This window comes from Pristis pectinata, chromosome 31 (assembly GCF_009764475.1).
Source record: "Pristis pectinata isolate sPriPec2 chromosome 31, sPriPec2.1.pri, whole genome shotgun sequence".
NCBI classification, from domain to species: Eukaryota; Metazoa; Chordata; class Chondrichthyes; order Rhinopristiformes; family Pristidae; genus Pristis; species Pristis pectinata.
This window is the reverse complement of record NC_067435.1, coordinates 2892242-2909558: the sequence shown is the minus strand read 5'-3', so window position 1 is coordinate 2909558 and position 17317 is coordinate 2892242. Positions and strand designations below refer to the sequence as shown.

The 17317-nt window shown below is 46.1% G+C and overlaps 1 protein-coding gene across 7 annotated transcripts in view; it reads right to left on the bottom strand.

Moving 5' to 3' along the window:
* The window catches only part of elavl3 (ELAV like neuron-specific RNA binding protein 3), a 206601-nt gene that overhangs the window by 113594 nt on the left and 75690 nt on the right, over positions 1 to 17317 (bottom strand). For 4 of the 7 annotated variants that reach the window (XM_052041814.1, XM_052041816.1, XM_052041818.1 and 1 more), the window contains exon 1: positions 9818 to 10155. The exons of the other annotated variants lie outside the window; for them this stretch is intronic. Coding sequence is in view for 2 of the 4 variants with exons in the window: in XM_052041818.1 (XP_051897778.1) it covers positions 9818 to 9826 (9 nt within the window). In the remaining 2 variants the exon portion in view is untranslated. Of the gene's footprint in view, positions 1 to 9817; positions 10156 to 17317 lie in introns of those variants that run through there. 7 annotated transcript variants of the gene reach the window in all.

Here is a 17317-nt window from a genome sequence, read left to right as displayed (position 1 = left end):
CTGGAACCCACCTCCTTTTAGGGATGAAGGTTCTAGAATCAAAAGGGAATTGGGACTGATGGGATTGCTCTACTAGGAGATGGTAAAGATGGGCTGAATGGCTTCCAAGCTTGCCATACCAATATCAATTTCTTGCTGTGTGATTACTTTCCACCCATACTGTTGGAGCAACCCCAAAGTCACACTTCAAGCATTACCCCACTTATTGGCACACCATTGGAGATTATATTGAGGTCATGTCCTTTGACCTGCTCCCACCAGAGGGGGCATCTTCCAACCTCTGACACGATACAACCGGTCCTTAGATATCTGGAATTCCAGCTTCCCTCCACCATTTTATTAGGATATAGGGAAAATCCAAGAAGCCTTTCAATGAACCTAAAGCAGTCACTCTTGTGATGTGAGAAATGTAAGACCAAGTTCACACACAGGAAGCTCTGACTAGGAGCAACGTGCTGATGACCTAGTAAATATTTTTTGTGGAGTGAGGCGTCAGTGTTAAGCAGGGCAACAGGAAGACTCCACAGTGCACTGGGGTCGTTTATCTCCACCTTGAGAGGGCAGAGACACCTCAAGTTAATGCCTCATCGGAGAGATGGCAATGCTCCACGGAAATATCAGCCCAGGTTCTGGTGCTCAAGTTCCTGGAATGGAACCTGAACTCTCAACCTATGGATTCTGAGGGGGTCAGCCATCACGGCTGCAAGGTTAGACAGAGTATGACAGAAGACCAGCAGTACTGGTCAAAATGAGGCTTGGATTTGGAGATGATTGTGTAAGGCATCGGTCACCCTGTTATAGGAAAGCCGGCATTAAGTTGGAAAGAGTGCAAAGAAGATTTTTGAGAATGTTGCCAGGACTTGAGGGCCTGAGTTATAGGGAGAGGTTGGGCAGGATTGGACTTTATTCATTGGAGTGTAGGAGACTGAGGGGTGACCATATGGAGGTGGATAAAATCATGAGGGATGTAGATGGGAATCAAAGCCTAAAGGGCATAGGTTTAAGGTGAGAGGGAAAGATTTAAAAGGGACTCAAGGGGCAAATTCTTCATGCAGAGTGTGGTGGGTAGATGTAATGAGCTACCAGAGGAAGTGGTTGGGGCAGGTACAATAACAACATTCGAAAGGCACTTGGACTGGTACATAGATAGACTGGTACATAGTTTAGAGGGATATGGGCCAAATGTGGGCAAGTGGGACTGGCTTAGATGGACATGTTGGGCCAAAGGGCCTGTTTCCGTGCTGTATGATCTGTGATTTGTCATTAGTGAAGTTTGACCAGTAGAATCATTGATGAGAAAGAATGAGGGATGGAATGAACTATGGGTGAAGTGATACAAAGGGCATTTCTGGGGGTGGAGAGGTGCTGGGGTGGGCAGTAAGTTGGGGAGGCAGTGCAGGGTTGGCGGGGGATGAGGTGCTGCCGTGGGTGGGGTGGGGAGGTTTCAGCTAAATCAGAATTATAGAAGCGGGCAAAGGGGGAAATCTCTCTGGAAAACGCATGTTGGCATGGCACTGGGCGCATTCTCCTGCGCTCGTCTCTCTTTAGATTTCCAACCCCTTTGTACCTTTGTTTTTTAAATCTCCATTAAATCTCCAACCACTTCAGCAGTTGACCCTTGCGTGGTTACTGCACCGCTGGTCTAGGAGTGATCACAGAGGCAGAGTGAGACGTAGTGAGCAAGCGAGCGGGGAGACAAATCACACAGACCTGCGGCAGCGAACCACAACTTGCTAACTGCCTCCGCTAGCACGTAATGGGCCCTGGCTGCGATGGTGCATGCAATTTGTGGCACCATTTTAGATTCCATCAGCACACGGCAGCCATTTTGGAACTGGTAAGGTGTTAAAGAAAAATGGTTAAACACTCTTTAATTTAGAAGCATTGCTGGTTTCATACTGTGGAGACATGCAGGCTCTCTGTGAGATCCCGGGATTGCTGTCAATACACTTCCAAATGATTGTTTATGGAAAATATGATAAATATTGTCATGGCGAAGTAGCTTTTCAATCCTTGCGTACTAGATCAAATGTTTCAGTGAATAAAAATCCCATTTGATTGGATTAGTTTTTGATTTTAGCAGATGCTGGACTGATAGGGTGTCACTAAGCAAGTGGTATGATTTGTATGCAACAGCTCTTAAATTAGTGCATTACAGCTAGCAATGCATTACTTCAAATGCACCTTGCGCATTTCTTCGCAAAGAGTGGAACTGGGAAGCGAAGTTGGGAAATGCTTGGAGTGACTCTGATGTGGTGGAAGGGAGGGTCTGGGATGGGGACCGTGTTAATGGGTGTGCTGCTGGAAGTGAGGTGTGATTCAGGGATGTGGTGGATGCAATGTGTGTCGTTGGGTGTGACAAGGATAGCGAGCCCCTTCTCCACGTGACCACTGGTCCCGCAGTGGGGTAGGGGAAGAGGTACTTTAATGCTCATCGGAGGTTGTTCCACTTCGTTCTGTCACAAGACCAACAAGATGAGGTGAGAGTGGAAACACGCACTAAGGCATGTGCATATTAAACAAGCATTGTCCTTTTGGAACAAGGGAGTGTGAAGAGCAATATGGCTTTCTTAACAGCTACTGTCATTTGTGGAAGTGACTCAACAATTCTTTGCAGCCCTATTTTTGATGCCTGGTGAAGAAGTTATAGAGATCTTACAGAGGTGTATGAAACCATGTGGGGCGTGGATAGGGTGAACGCACACAGTCTTTTCCCCAGCTTTGGGGAATCGAGAACTAGAGGCATAGGTTTAAGGTGAGAGATTAATAGGAACCTGAGGGGCAACTTTTTCACCCAGAGAGTGGTCCATATGTGGAATGAGCTGCCTGAGGAAGTAGTTGAGGCAGGTACATTATTGACATTTAAAAGACACTTGGACTGGTACATGGGTAAGAAAGGTTTAGAGGGACAAACATGGGCAAATGGGACTAGCTTTGATGGGAATCTTGGCTGGCATGGACCAGCTGGGCCGAAGGGCCTTTTACCCATGCTGTATGACTGTATCACTAAGTGTGCTTCTATCTATGGAGGAGGCTGCAGCAACCTGCATGGTATTGCATCATTTTTCTCTCGACTTCCCTTCTGCTCACTCTTCCCCACCTCATTTCTCACCAGGCACTGTTGGGAGTTCTGCCAAATGGTAACCTAGGGCAGGATGGCAAAAAGGGGCAGTGTCAACAAAGGAAAGCCCCGCTGAGGTTTTCACTTCCAACACACCCAGGTTCCCCACCATTCCTGTCCACTTTTGAGGGGGCTTTAGAAGAGGAAAAACCTGGAGCTTGGATGCAGCAGTGAGCTGGGATCACACCAGAACTGGGAGTCTAGACCAATAGACCAATCTTCGGATGATCTGTCCGGACAGCTCCAATTCTCCATTCGGGCTCAATGTACAATAATCCAATCAGATCATAATTAATTGTAGACTGAATAATGGGATTAATGACCAACATTGAAATGCCTGAACTGGAATTCAGAGGGATTTCATTTTTTAAGCAACTCAGGGTTGGGATCCTTTTTACATATTGAAAAAGTGAGGAAACATTCTTGAAATGTTGCTTTCAATCCCATCTCTTCCTGAAGTAAGAAAGGGGAGGGGGAGAGAAGACGTTCCGGTAGCCTTCTCAGCCCAAGTGACCACCTCGACCAGAATTGAGGAGAGTCGGGAGTAATATTAAAAGCAAAATCCATTTATACACATATCTTTTTTTAACAAAGGCAAACGGTACAGTCTCTGAAATAAAACAGGCATCACCTTGTGCTTTCTGAATCAGAAAGGGACCTTTCATTGTTGAGTTTTATATATTTATTTTCTCTTTTGGGGAGGAATAAAATGGAATAAAACATGCACAATGAGTCAGAGGTTCTACAGTTTAACAATGAGGCTTTGACTTGTGCACTGCTCTGAGCTGTTGTCTAATACCAGACACCGATAGATTCTATTATCATTTATCTCTCTGTACACCAGAGCTCAAACAATCCCCATTAGTCACAGCCAGCTAATAAAAGACAGACTTTTTAGGAGATGCTTATATCTTGAATCTTTGCATGTGAATGTACAAGATTAAATCCCATCAAAATATTCCCCACATATTTATACTGTAGCTCGTTGTTCATTTTTTATTGCACAATTTATATATTTTTGTGATTTATAGTAATTTTATATCTTTGCATTGTACTGGGGCTGCAAAACAACAAATTTCATGTCATATAAGTCAGTGCTAATAAATCTGATTCTGTAATATTTTCATTTGGTAAATAAATTCACTTGGTTCCTAAAGACTCCATTTTCTCTTATTCAGAGGGAGGACAAATACTCCAATCCCTGATCAAATTATCAATGAAATATTTGTGTCTCGTTACTGGTTTATTCTACCAGATGTTTGGAAACAAATGTCTCAGAAAATCTGCCACCATTTTGAGCTCACGAATAGCAGTCAATGATATTGTAAGTGTCTGCTATTGGGCGAGCTGGCTGTTCATTTGCAAAGAACGTATTCTTTGCTGTGATTACTCCGAATTCTTTTTACCACCTTAATAGGCTACAGTTGGAGAAAGGAGACAGCTTAATTGCCAGGTGAATATTTCTCATTAACAGACTCTGGGTGAGACTCAGCCTCTCTCCAAGAGCCCAGTTGATTTTTATTTGGATCCCTTTGCTCTTCGTGAATGGGTAGCTGCTCCCACAACAAGGCTGGACCCCACATGCAAGGAGAGTGAGGTTTGAATTTTTGGTTTTAATTGGTAAAACTTCAAAAAAAATGTCCAAAGGCCTACTTCGAGAGAGGTTTCTTTATCACTGATAAAATTCTGCAGTGGGAATAAATCCCAGCCTTGTAAAATTTACATTTTTATTCATTTTGCTTTGAGAATGCCGCACGGGCTTTCAAAAAGCACATAAAGACTGCTAATCAATCTTACTTGAGTGTGGGTTGTTGTGGTGGTTGGTGGTTCCACAGAGGTGACCTGCCGACAGTGGCAAATCTTAACAAGGTTTTGATTGTCCTTGTGTTATTGTGACTGATGTCAATTTAGTTCTGCTTTAGAGAGAGACCAGAAGTTGATGCATCCCCATAACAGCTAAAAAAAAATTATTCAGTTTTGCTGAGCACTATTTAAAGACAATCCCTGAACTGAACCAAAAATTAAAAGAAAAAAAAATTCAACGTGAATATTCAGAGCATATGGTCAGTGTCTGGGATGGGAAGCTGATCAGGGATTTTTAGATAAAGCCCATTCCCAAAATACTGCACCAATGGACACTGTCATGACTGCACTACCTCGACTACCAAGCATCTTCATCAGATTTTTGCTCCAAACTATTTAGAGTACTCGACTGAAGAACAACTCTGCTCATGCATTGATGGTACGGTAGACTGTGATAATAATCACAGCCTATTGTGACTGCAACCACAGATTAGTAATTACAGATTATATTACACTGGTTCCCTACTTTAAAATTCATAAAGCAGTGACTATTAATATACATTACAGTGCTTTGGAAGGAATGTTCTCACTGTCTCTCTTGACAATGTAAGGCTGATGTGAAAAATGAAAAGAATTAACACCTCCACCAGTTCCAGAAAGATGGATGAAGATGTTTCTAGCGTTTTGTTTATCATTCCTCCAAGTACATCAGGATGGCTGGAATGAGCTGTTGGCTGCCAACATCTTGCATTCATTGCAGGATATAACATCTTCTAATGCATTTTTCCCAGCTGTGCTACTGAACATCGATGTGTTGAAACATCGAGGTAGTAGGAAAGGAGGACGAGCATTGAGGAGAGAGGTTGAGGCTCGAGAGGTATGCTGAGGGAATTCCAGAGATTCAGGGCCTTGACAAATCAAGGCGCGGCCACCGCTGATGGTGTGATTAATTCCAAGCATGATCCAGGTCAAAATCAGTTAGGCAGAGAGATCTTGAGGGGTGCAGAACCGGAGGAGGTTTTTGGGGGCAGGAAGGGGGTGAGTTTGTGGCGAGATTCAAGGATTTTAAGACGAGGGAGGGACAGAGGTGGCCGTGTCCAAGGGGTGGGTGTTGTCTCCCTGCCGCTGATGTGCTTTGGGGAGGTAGCGAGAGAGCTGGGCTGTCAGAAGAGGGTCACAGCAGAAAGCTCTCGTGGTGCGCAAGTACCTTACAGAAAATGAGGGAGATGCTTCTCCAAGTTTGACAAACAATAACTTTCCCCTTCAATCGGAGCATCTTAACAAGGACTTAGCTACGTGAGCAGAATGCACCCCTTCATCCATTGTTCCAATTAGCCACAATGGCAGAGAATGTCTGAAGGGTGGGGTGCCAGTTAATTAAACCAAACGGTCCCATTTAAATAGATATCCCCACCATTAAGTGTGCCTTTTAGTAGATTATGTGCAGTGCACATTACTAAATCATGCTTGAGATGCATGAATCTTGAATGATTTAATTTGAATAAATGTTAAGTAAATAGGGAATCAATTTAGATTTGTTATAAATTTTCTCTCATCTCTTTTGGCCCATTTCCTGCCTCTTTGTCTCCTAATGCAACCAAGCCTGCTAATGGCTGATTATTTATTCCATGATTATTCAGAAGAGGTATTTGTCACAAGTAAGCATTAGGCAAATAGCCACAAGAAACCCTCTTTGAATAAATGCCTGCAGTAAAACAGGTGCAGTTTTTGCTCTGTGTGTGTGTTGTGGATTAAAATCTGTTGTATTCTCTTTTATTCTCTATATCTCTCGGTCTCTGTCTGTCTCTTGGTCTCTCTTTCTTTCCCCCTTTCTCTCTCTCTTTCTGTCCCTGTCTCTTTCTCTGTCTGTCTCTCTTTCGCTCTCTCTCTCTCTCTCTCTCTCTCTCTCTCTCTCTCTTTCTCTCGGAGTTAGCAGAAACTGGGCTGTGTATCAAGGCTTCTCCTTGCTGGGTTGCTACTAATTGCTTCTGTGGAGTAAAACTATCAGAGTGCCCCCTTGAACACCACCCCGATTACACAAAACACTGACTGCCGCCTTTGTTACGACTGCACACCGGGTACTGCAGTGATGAGGGGTTCCTACGGACCAAAGGGTACACTCAGAATTTAATGTTGACACCAGCAAGGTTTCAGAAATTTGCCCTCCAATGTGGCCTTTGCCCAAGCAGACACAAGAGGAACAAAGGGCGTTCTGGATGTGGGAGCGGGCATGGGCTGGGTGGTGGAGAGACTAGTGAGCACGCAATCACTGGAGATCTTTTACACAGGTTCCAGCAAAAAAAACCAAAGCTTAATTTTACATGGAAGTGCCATTATTTTCTGCTTATTTCAATCCTACTCTTTTGCAAAACATTTTTTTTTTGGAAAGACATGTTTCCACTTTCTTTACAATTTCTCTGAATAAGCTTCTAAATATTTCTTTCGGCCAAATTCTTTTTTATTCAAAGCAAAGCAAAAATGGGCACATGTAAATGAAAGGCTTGACACAAATAGCCCTGAACATTGAACTACCCTTCCACCCCTCCTCCACCCCCCCCCCCAGACCTCCTCACCCACTGGCTGTGAGTGTGAAGCTCTGGAGCTTTTTCAAGAGACTCTCATTAACAGCTCAAACTGAATTAATTCCTGGTAAATCTGATGCCGAGGAAATGAAACGTTGGGGTATTTTTTTTACCAAGATAACGAGCCCTGATATAAAAAATAAATTGTGAGGCATCACCCTCTGTGTGGGGAACATGAGTAACCTCACTGGGAATGTGCTGGAAAAACCAGCCAGCCGGAGAGATTATTCAACGCTGGTTTTCCAAACTTCAAGTCCAAATCGTTTTTTGGATGAAAGGAATTGCAGCCTAGCTGCTGTGGGAGGGAGGGGACAATCCATTTGTTCCCCTGCTATTTTATACTCGATGGCATTGCAGCATTTAGAGGCTACTTGCCCTGGCTGGGGGTGGTCTCCACCACTGTGTGGGCTTAAAGTGGCAGCACAGCCCAGTGCTTTTGACTCGCTGACCAGCAGCCCTTGTCCAGCTGGCTGTGATTTTAGTGGCCAGTGCACTAATTTTGCAACAGCTGCCCTCCGACCCTATAGACCTGCCCTGCCGTGGTTGTGGCGATGGACGTGGCCTCATCCTTGGCCTAGTCCCGGCTCAGGACGACTCGGTGTGGAGGGGGGAAGCGAGAACAAATGTCTGTATGTGGGGGTGGGGGGGTGTGGTGGTGGTCGGGGCGATGGTCGAGTGTTGACCGATTGACCGCTGGAGCTGGTCTCTTGAGGTATGGCCGGATTAATCCAGAGCCTTCGGGAGATGGAGCAGGGGGTTTAGCCCTCCATTCCCTGCCTTCTGCCACAACCGCATCTGCTGTTCTGTCTCTCACTACAGCCAGGGTTGAAAAGGCAAACACACTTTGCATCAATTAAGAGGCTTTGCACGTAACTACCTCAGCTCCTTCCTAACGAACCTTGCAACAATCAGAACTGCTTATTTTGCATTCCAGCAATTCCTCAGCTATGGTCACGTTTTCTCAGAGGAAGGGGAGGGGTGGGGTGGTGGCGTGAGTGATGTACGGGTGGGGAGTGCCGGGTGGGGAGGGCTAGCGTTGGGGAGAGGAAGGAGGATTATGTGGGCAAACAAATTATGGCTTTGTTATAGAATGCATTGGGTATTAGAGGCAGGGAATAAATCAACCTGATATCTGCGAGATACCAAGCACGGTTGTCCATTTAAAAAGGATTCTGCAGGAAATCATTGCTGAGTGACAATAGTACGACTGCCAGTTTCACGGAGAATTTGTTCCTTTTGTCCATTTTTAAACCACTGTTGTCTGTTGTTTCCCTGAAGAGATGTAAGTCCCACCTGCCCCGGAATGCTAAATCGGATGCTTTGCAATCCCCTGCTCTTGGAAGGATGGTGGGTGTGGCGAGGGATAAGGGAGCAGGTCGTGCTTGATGGAAACTGACCAGATTATTGCACGTGAAGTTGGAACAAGGTTATTGTCATTGAAGTTATTATTTTGCCAAATAGAATGATGATAAATGGCTTAATAGGCAGTCTGAGATGGTTGGGTGTACGGGCTGGGAGGGAGGAAACCCCAACTCCCCCTCGCTGGATATTACTCCCTCACTAAGCAACGCAGAAATTCAATAGAAAGGAAGCTGCTTTCTCCTGGCTCTATGCTGAATCAGAAACATTTAATTCCATCACCCTTGCGGCAGAGAAATCCCATTTTCTTTAAAATAAAAAATTCCCTCCTGCTTTTGTTTCCCGGAATCAGGTGATGGGATTGAACACGCCACATTTGCAAGCGTGGCGTTGCGTCTGTTTGCCTCTATTCAATCCCCCCTTTCCCCTCTGCCGATCCTGTAGGAAGGTTTCACGGGCACTTGGTTAACGGGTGCAGTGTCCCAGTGGGTGGGGACGAGCTCAGGGAAAGGTTACCCCACTCAGCCTTGCTCCCTGCTCCAAAACTCGCACCAAGATACAGCGAGCAGCCAGAAGACAAGAGGCATCTCCGCCGCAAAGCTTCTGTTGATCGGCCGCGCTGAGACTCAATGGGGCTTGACCAAGCCACTTGGGGTGGGTGGATTGGGGGGGGGGTGGTTAGGGGAGGGAGGGGGCAGCAAGCTCACCATAGCCTCCTTGCCCTCTGCCTGTCCTGCGTCCTTGGAGAATAAAGACCCACCCCAGCTGTCTCAGAGGGAGAGAGAGAGCGAGGGAGCGGAGCCATTTTACATAAGAAACACGCACAAAAGCCTGCTTACACAAATCTTAGCAACAGTCCCACTGGAACAAAGGACGACATGAAAGAGAGGGGAGGATGAAGGAGGGGTCAAAGCAGCAAGGAAAGAGAATAAAAAAAACCACAAATACCTACAGTGACCATTCTTAATGTGCAGAGAGGCGATGTCTTAAGTCCGATTCAGCTGTGTTTCTCGTTGAAAATAAAATATCTACAAGAGGAGCACAGTTGTCAAAATCTTATTTTCTCTTCTGTCTTCGAGAGGTGGTTTCCGATGTACATAAAGTATTGCACACAGGCGCGCGTGCACACGGCACACGCGCACGCATACACACACACACACACCGACACTCGCGCGCACACACGCACACACACTCTCTCGCACACGTGCACGCACAATCGCTCAAAATATAAAAAAATTAGTCTGGGATACTGATGGTCTTTGCACACAGTCCTAGTGCTACACTGGCTGCCTTGACTTTATGTAGGATGGTTCTGCAGTGTGCTCAGCACTCTTTATGAGCCCATCTGTTAGGGGAAGCGAGGCGTCTGATTGGTTGCTGCCTTACGGAGGAAGCAGTGACGACACTTGCCTGTAGCATTTACTACCCCTCCCTGCCACCCTCCCTCCCTCCCTCCCTGCCTCTGACTCCAGCTGATTTATGGAGTAGGCAGACACTTCCTTACACCTGCAGTGTGTGACAGCTTAGAGTATTTTTTTTTGTCTCTGCATTTCGATATCTAGGAGTGAAGGGAAGTTACGGAAACCCGCAAACAGCCCGGAGTGAAATGGAGCACGACAAATACTCGAGGGGCAGCTCAACGGGAAGGTTTCCCCCTTCCCCTCCAATGGAGATGCGCTGAAGCACGTCCATAATTGAGGAGGGGGGAGGGGTGGGGGAGACGGCAAGGAGTCAGCCACCCAACACCCGATTCAAGGACTTCGGATGTGTGGATTTGGCATGTTTGACGTCCCCTCTGAACTCTGGAAAAGGCCAAGTGTTAAGAAACACAAAGGGAACCGCCCAGTTTTTGGGTGGCTCGACGCAGGATCCAATATAACACCAGTCAGCCTCAGAGCCATCGCGACTGCCATTATTTTATACATCTATGGGACTTGCGGCCCCGGTAGCATCCGATGCCCATCTTTTATGGGCCTTTGACCCCTGCCTTTCTGGCCGTTTCATTGGGCAATTACGGTGGCATAATGATTAATTTATTGAACGTCACCAGTCCTGGACAGCAGATCCAGAGACACGAGTTCAAGTCCCACCAAGGCAGCTGGAGAATTTAAGTTCAATAAATCTACAGTTCGATGGTGACCATGAAACAAGATTGTGGTAATTTAATTGCAACAGTGTTTTAGAGTTGCATAGAATCCTGCAGCATGGAAACAGGCCATTCGGCCCAACTTGCTTATGACAACCCGTGGGCACTGTTCCATATTCATCCCTTCACCCAGCCTTATTGGCTTCAATAGCTAAGTGATTCATCTGATTTATTAATGTTCTTGAGGGACGGAAATCTGCCGTCCTTTCCTGGTCTGGTCTCTATGTGACTCCAGACCCACTAATCAATCCACCCCATTAAGCTGAGCGTGATTATCTCCAGTTGAGCTGCACACCCTCTGTTATCGCCCAGGAATCAAAAACTAAAAGGCCGCAGATGCTGGAAATACTCAGCAGGTCAGGCAGTATCCGTTCATTGATCTGAAACATTCACCCTGTTTCTTTCTCCGCAGACCTGCTGGGTTTAAAAAATTGAGATGGGATCTGAAAGAAACCCAAAAAGTTTCAACAAGACTTGACAGACTAGATTTGGAGAGAATGTTCACAATGGCAGGGGTGTCCAGAACCAGAGGTAACTGCCTCCGGATATGGCGTGTACCATTTAAGATCGACATTGGGAGAGACTATGAGCTGCCAGAGAAAGTAAAAAAAAGGTAGTTGAGGCAAGTACAATAATGACATTTAAGGGACATTTGGACAGGTACGTGGATAGGAAAGGTTTAGAGAGATACGGGCCAAACACGGACAAATGGGACGAGCTCAGTTGGGCACCTTGGTTGGCATGGATGAGTTGGGCCGAAGGGCCTGTTTCCATGCTGTATTACTCTATGACTCTATAAACTTCCTCACTCAAGGAATGGTGAACTTGTGGAGTTCTCTACCACAGAAGACAGCGGAGGCCAAGTTATTGAATATATTGAGGAAGGAAGGAAGATTTATTTAGTAGTACTAAAGTGCTCAATGAAAATGAAGAAAAAGCAAGATCAGGGTTCTGAAGTAGATGATCAAACTCAATCGTATAGAATGGTGAAGCAGACTGAAGGGCTGAATGGCCTATCTTATTCCTATTTCTGATATCTCTATGTTTTCCTATGTAAATCCAGCATTCCCTAAAATTGTCCTGAGATCCAGTCAGGGATTAAAGATTAATCTGAGAGAAAATGATATAGGAAAGATGCCTTTATACTGCAAAGAGTGCAGAGGAGATTTACGAAGATGTTGCGGGACTCGAGGGACTGAGTTATAGGGAGAGGTTGAGCAGGTTGGGACTTTATTCACTGGATCATTGGAGAATGAGGAGTGATCTTGCAGAGGTGTATAAAATTATGGGGGGGCATCGATAGGTTGAATCAAGAACTAGAGGGCACAGGTTTAAGGTGAGAAGGGGGAAAGGAACCTGATGGGACGAGCTGCCAGAGGGAGGGGGTGAGGCAGGTACATTAACAACATCTAAAAGGCACTTGGACAGGTACATGGATAGGAAAGGTTTAGAAGGATATGGGCCAAACGTGGGCAAATGGGACTAGCTTAGATGGGAATCTTGGTCAGCATGAATCAATTGGGCTGAAGGTCCTGTTTATGTGCTGTATGACTCTATGACTAAGAATCTGTGAGGATTAAAAAATAAACATGTTTTACTCGTTCAGCATCTTTGAAGAATTTATTTATTAGTCATAAGGATACAGGGGCAGGGGACAAAGGGTGTTGGAGGACAGAGGTCATGGAAAGGACTCTCCTGGAATGTTTTTCACCTTGGCTGGCATCTCTAATCCCAGTGTGAATTTAAAAATGTGGATAATTTTGGAGATGATATGTGGGGGACTTTCTTCACCAAGAGAGCAGTAAGAACCAGGAATACACTGCCTGAGAGAGTAGTTGAAGCGGGGTCACTGACAGCATTTAAGAAGTGTCTAGGTAAACATTTGATCATCCAGGCATAGAAGGAGGTGGACCAAGTGCTGGCAATGGGATTAGTATGGTGCCCACTGGTTGACATGGACAAGTTGAGCCGAATGGCCTGTTTGCACGCTGTACGATTCTATACAACTCTAATATGATTCTATACAGTTTAATCATCAGATGTATTTAACGGGGCAGAGTTACTTCAGCACAGGAAACGTTCCCCCTGAATGGCAGGTTGATTCTTGATGCGTTTGAATGACACCACAGCCACTTGCCGTTGCAGTGATGACGTGTGTCTGTGCCAGGCTGCAACAGGCAGTGGACTTTGCAAAGGCAGCTCCTTCCAGCACTCAGAGAGGCCGTCACCTTAGCCCGAAGAGCAGGGTAGTAAAGTCTCGAGTCAGAGTTACAGGTGCAAAAAGAGCCTCAAATCCAGGCTGTGTGTCAACCACACTCTGGAACTGAAGATAACATCTAAATGTGTGATGGAGAACCCTGGGCAAACTAGAGCTGACCTCTGGTTGTCCAGTCCTCAGTCATACAGCACAGGAACAACCCTTCCGCCCATCATCCACCATGTTGACCATCAATTACCCATCTACACTCGTCTCATTTACAGCATTGGAATTGGTTTATTATTGTCACTTGTACTGAGGTCCAGTGAAAAACTTGTCTTGCATACTGTTCATACAGATCAATTCATTGCACAGTGCATTGAGGTAGTACAGGGTAAAACAATAACAGAATGCAGAGTAAAGTGTCACAGTTACAGAGAAAGTGAAGTACAGATAGACAATAAGGTACAAGGGCCACGACAAGAGGTCAAGAGTCCATCTTATCATACTAGGGGACCGCTCAATAGTCTTATAACAGTGGGATAGAAGCTGTCATTGATCCTGGTGATACGTGCTTTCAGGCTTTTGTATCTTCTGCCCGATGGGAGGGGGAAGAAAAGAGAATGTCTGGGGTGGGAGGGGGCTTTGATTATGCTGGCTGCTTTCCTGAGGCAGCGGGAAGGACAGACAGAGTCCGTGGAGCGGAGGCTGGTTCCGTGATGCGCTGGGCTGTGTCCACAACTCCCTGCAGTTTCTTGGGTCACAAGCAGAGCAGTTGCCATACCAAGCTGATACATTCGGATAGAATGCTTTCTGTGGTGCATCGATAAAAATTGGTGAGTGTCAAAAGGGACTTGCCAAATTTCTTTAGCCTCCTGAGGAAGTAGAGGTGCTGGTGAACTTTCTTGGCCGTGGCGTCTACGTGGTTGGACCAGGACAGTATAGAATCTCCTGTAGCCTTCTCTACCTTGGCAATTCATCTGTTCCTCAACATACTTCTTAAACATTCTGAGAGTCTCTGCCTCCACCACCACCTCAGGCAGCACGTTCCAGATGATTTCAACCAACCTCTGAGTGAAAAATTTCTACCTCAGATCCCTCTAAACTTCCTACCCTTACCCTAACCCTACCTACCAAATACAGAAAGGCCTGGATAGAGTGGACATGGAGGGGATGTTTCCAGTAGTGGGAGAGTCTACGGTCCGAGGGCACAGCCTCAGAATAAAGGGATGTCCCTTTAGAACGGAGATAGAGAACATAGAACACTACAGCACAGTACAGGCTGTACGGCCCACAATGTTGTGCCGACATTTTATCCTGCTCTAAGATCTATCTAACCCTTCCCTCCCACATAGCCCCCCATTTCTCTATCATTCATGCATTGATTTCTCTATTATTCAGATGAGGAGGAATTTCTTTAGCCAGAGGGTGGTGAATCTATGGAATTCATTGCCACAGACGGCTGTGATTGGGTATATTTAAAGCAGAGGTTGATAGGTTCTTGATTAGTAAGGGCGTCAAAGGTTACGGGGAGAAGGCAGGAGAATGGGGTTGAGAGGGGAAAATAAATCAGCCATGATCGAATGGCGGAGCTGACTTGATCGGCCGAATGACCTAATTCTGCTCCTATGTCTTATGGTCTAAACCTGTGTCCTTTGGTTTTGACATCTCTGCTACGGGGAAAATTCCTCCACCCTGCTTATGCACCTCATAATCTTCTGTATCTCAGACTGGGGCACCTTGTCCTTCTCCGCTCCGAGGAAAACAGACCCAGTCTCTCCTCATAGCTGAAACACTGCATCCCAGGTGACATCCTGGTGACTCTCCTCTGCACCCTCTCCAGTGTGATCACATCTTTACCATTTTTCATTTTTTTTAACGTTGTGGGAGGCCACCTTGTCCTTTGGCCCATTGAATCCTGACCGGCCATCAACCACCCATTTACACTGATCTTACATTAATCAAATTTTTCATTCTCCCCACATTCCCATCAACTCTCCCCAGATTCCACCCCTCACCTACACACTGGGGGCAATTTACAGCAGCCAATTAACCTAACAACCCGCATGTCTTTGGGATGTGGGAGGGAACTGGAGCTCCCCAGGGGAAACGGTCACAGGGAGAACATGCAAACTCCACACAGACAACATCCAAGGTCAGGATCGAACCGGGGTCTCTGGTGCTGTGAGGCAGTGGCTCTACTAGCTGCGCACCGTGCATTAACTTTTCATGGTGATGTTGATTGGGATAGTTTATTATTTCCTGGAGCTGGGAGAGGGGGCTTTGTTTTAACGTCTCTTCAGAGAATGGGTGTTGCTGACAATGCAGCATTCCCCCAGAACCTCACCAGGTTGCCAGGTGTCCTGTCCAGAGGTGGGAGAGTTGCCAAAGAAGCCAAACTCATATAACACAAGTCATGCTGCTACCAATTACTCTAAAAATCCAAACGTCTTTGGGATGTGGGTGGAAACAGGAGCACCCGGAGGAATCCCATGAAGTCACAGGGAGAACGTGCAAACTCCACACAGACAGCACCATAGGTCAGGATTGAACCCGGGTCACTGGTTCTGTGAGGCAGTGCCTCTATACGCTGCTCCATTGTGCAGCCCCTGTCTTTACGTAACATCAGCTTAGACTTAGAATTCTAGAGAGGGTACAGAGGAGGTTTACTAGGATGCCGCCTGGATTAGAGGGCACGTGCTATCAGGAGAGGCTGGACAAACTTGGGCTCTTTTCTCTGGAGCGGCAGAGGCTGAGGGGTGATCTGTTGGAAGTGTATAAAATTATGGGGCGCATAGATAGGGTGGACAAGCAATATCGTTTCCCCATTGTTCAGCGATCCAATACCAGAGATCATGCATTTAAGGCAGAGGGGGTAGGTTCAGAACAAACGTGAGGGGTACATTTTTCACTCAGAGAGTGGTGGGTGCCTGGAATGCGTTGCCTGAAAGGGTGGTGGAGGCAAATTCACTGGGGACTTTTAAGAGGGGCTTGGATGGGCACCTGAATGAGAGGAAAATGGAGGGATGTGGGCATTCTGTAGGTAGAGGGATTAGCTATGTCGGCACAACGTTGTGGGCCGAAGGGCCTGTTCTGTGCTGTACTGTTCTATGTTGTTCAAGGGGCACAGACATTATCATAAAATTATAGATTTGCCTGGAAATGCCTCACCAACCAGTAATGATGAATGTTTTACAGAGATGTGGTAGCATGTTAGTCTCTGCCTCCAGAATTCACCTTCATTGACTATATTAGATACAGTATTTAGCACTTCTGACCAGAGTGAATTTCTTGTCAATGGTGGCCTACAAATTGTTATCCTGATAAGGAGTAAATATTTAGATGCACATTGACATTAGATGCAGTTATTTCAGATAGTAGTATTTAGTAATAGTAATAGTAGTTAAGTAACAGAAGGCTTGTTATGTGCCTAGTGTGGCAGTGGTTGGGATGTGCAGACCAACACACAAAAAGTGCTGGAGGAACTCAGCAGGTCAGGCAGCATCCATGGAGGGAAATAAACAGTCAACGTTTTGGGCCGAGACCCTTCATCAGGACTGGAAGAGGGCAGAAGCCAGAATAAGAAGGTAGGGGGAGGGGGGCAGGAGTACAAGCAGACAGGTGATAGGCGAGTCCAGGTGAGTCCTGATGAAGGGTCTTGGCCCGAAACATGGACTGTCCATTTCCCTCCATGGATGCTGCCTGACCTGCTGCGTTCCTGCAGCACTTTTTGTGCATTGCTCCAGATTCCAGCATCTGCAGAGTTTCTTGTGTCTCTGGGGTGTGCAGACCACCTGGTTGGTCCCTGAAACTCTCTCCTCTACTGGGGTTCCCTCACCGAATGCCAGGGCCCACTGCTGGCTAATGGAATTGAGATTGATTATTTTGATGAGTCAGCATATGCAACTGATCTTGTATCACAGTGGCAACAGGTTCAATCAAAACTGATGATCTGATCCCCAGCAGTAGGAAGCCTGTGGCGGTTAGTGCGCAAGTATAGCAGTATAATTGGTTAAGTTAGAATTGTTAGTGCCTAGAAGGCCGGTCAAACATACAATGGTTAGTGGATTACCGATCCTGAGGCTTGGATTGGTGACCCGCAGACTCAG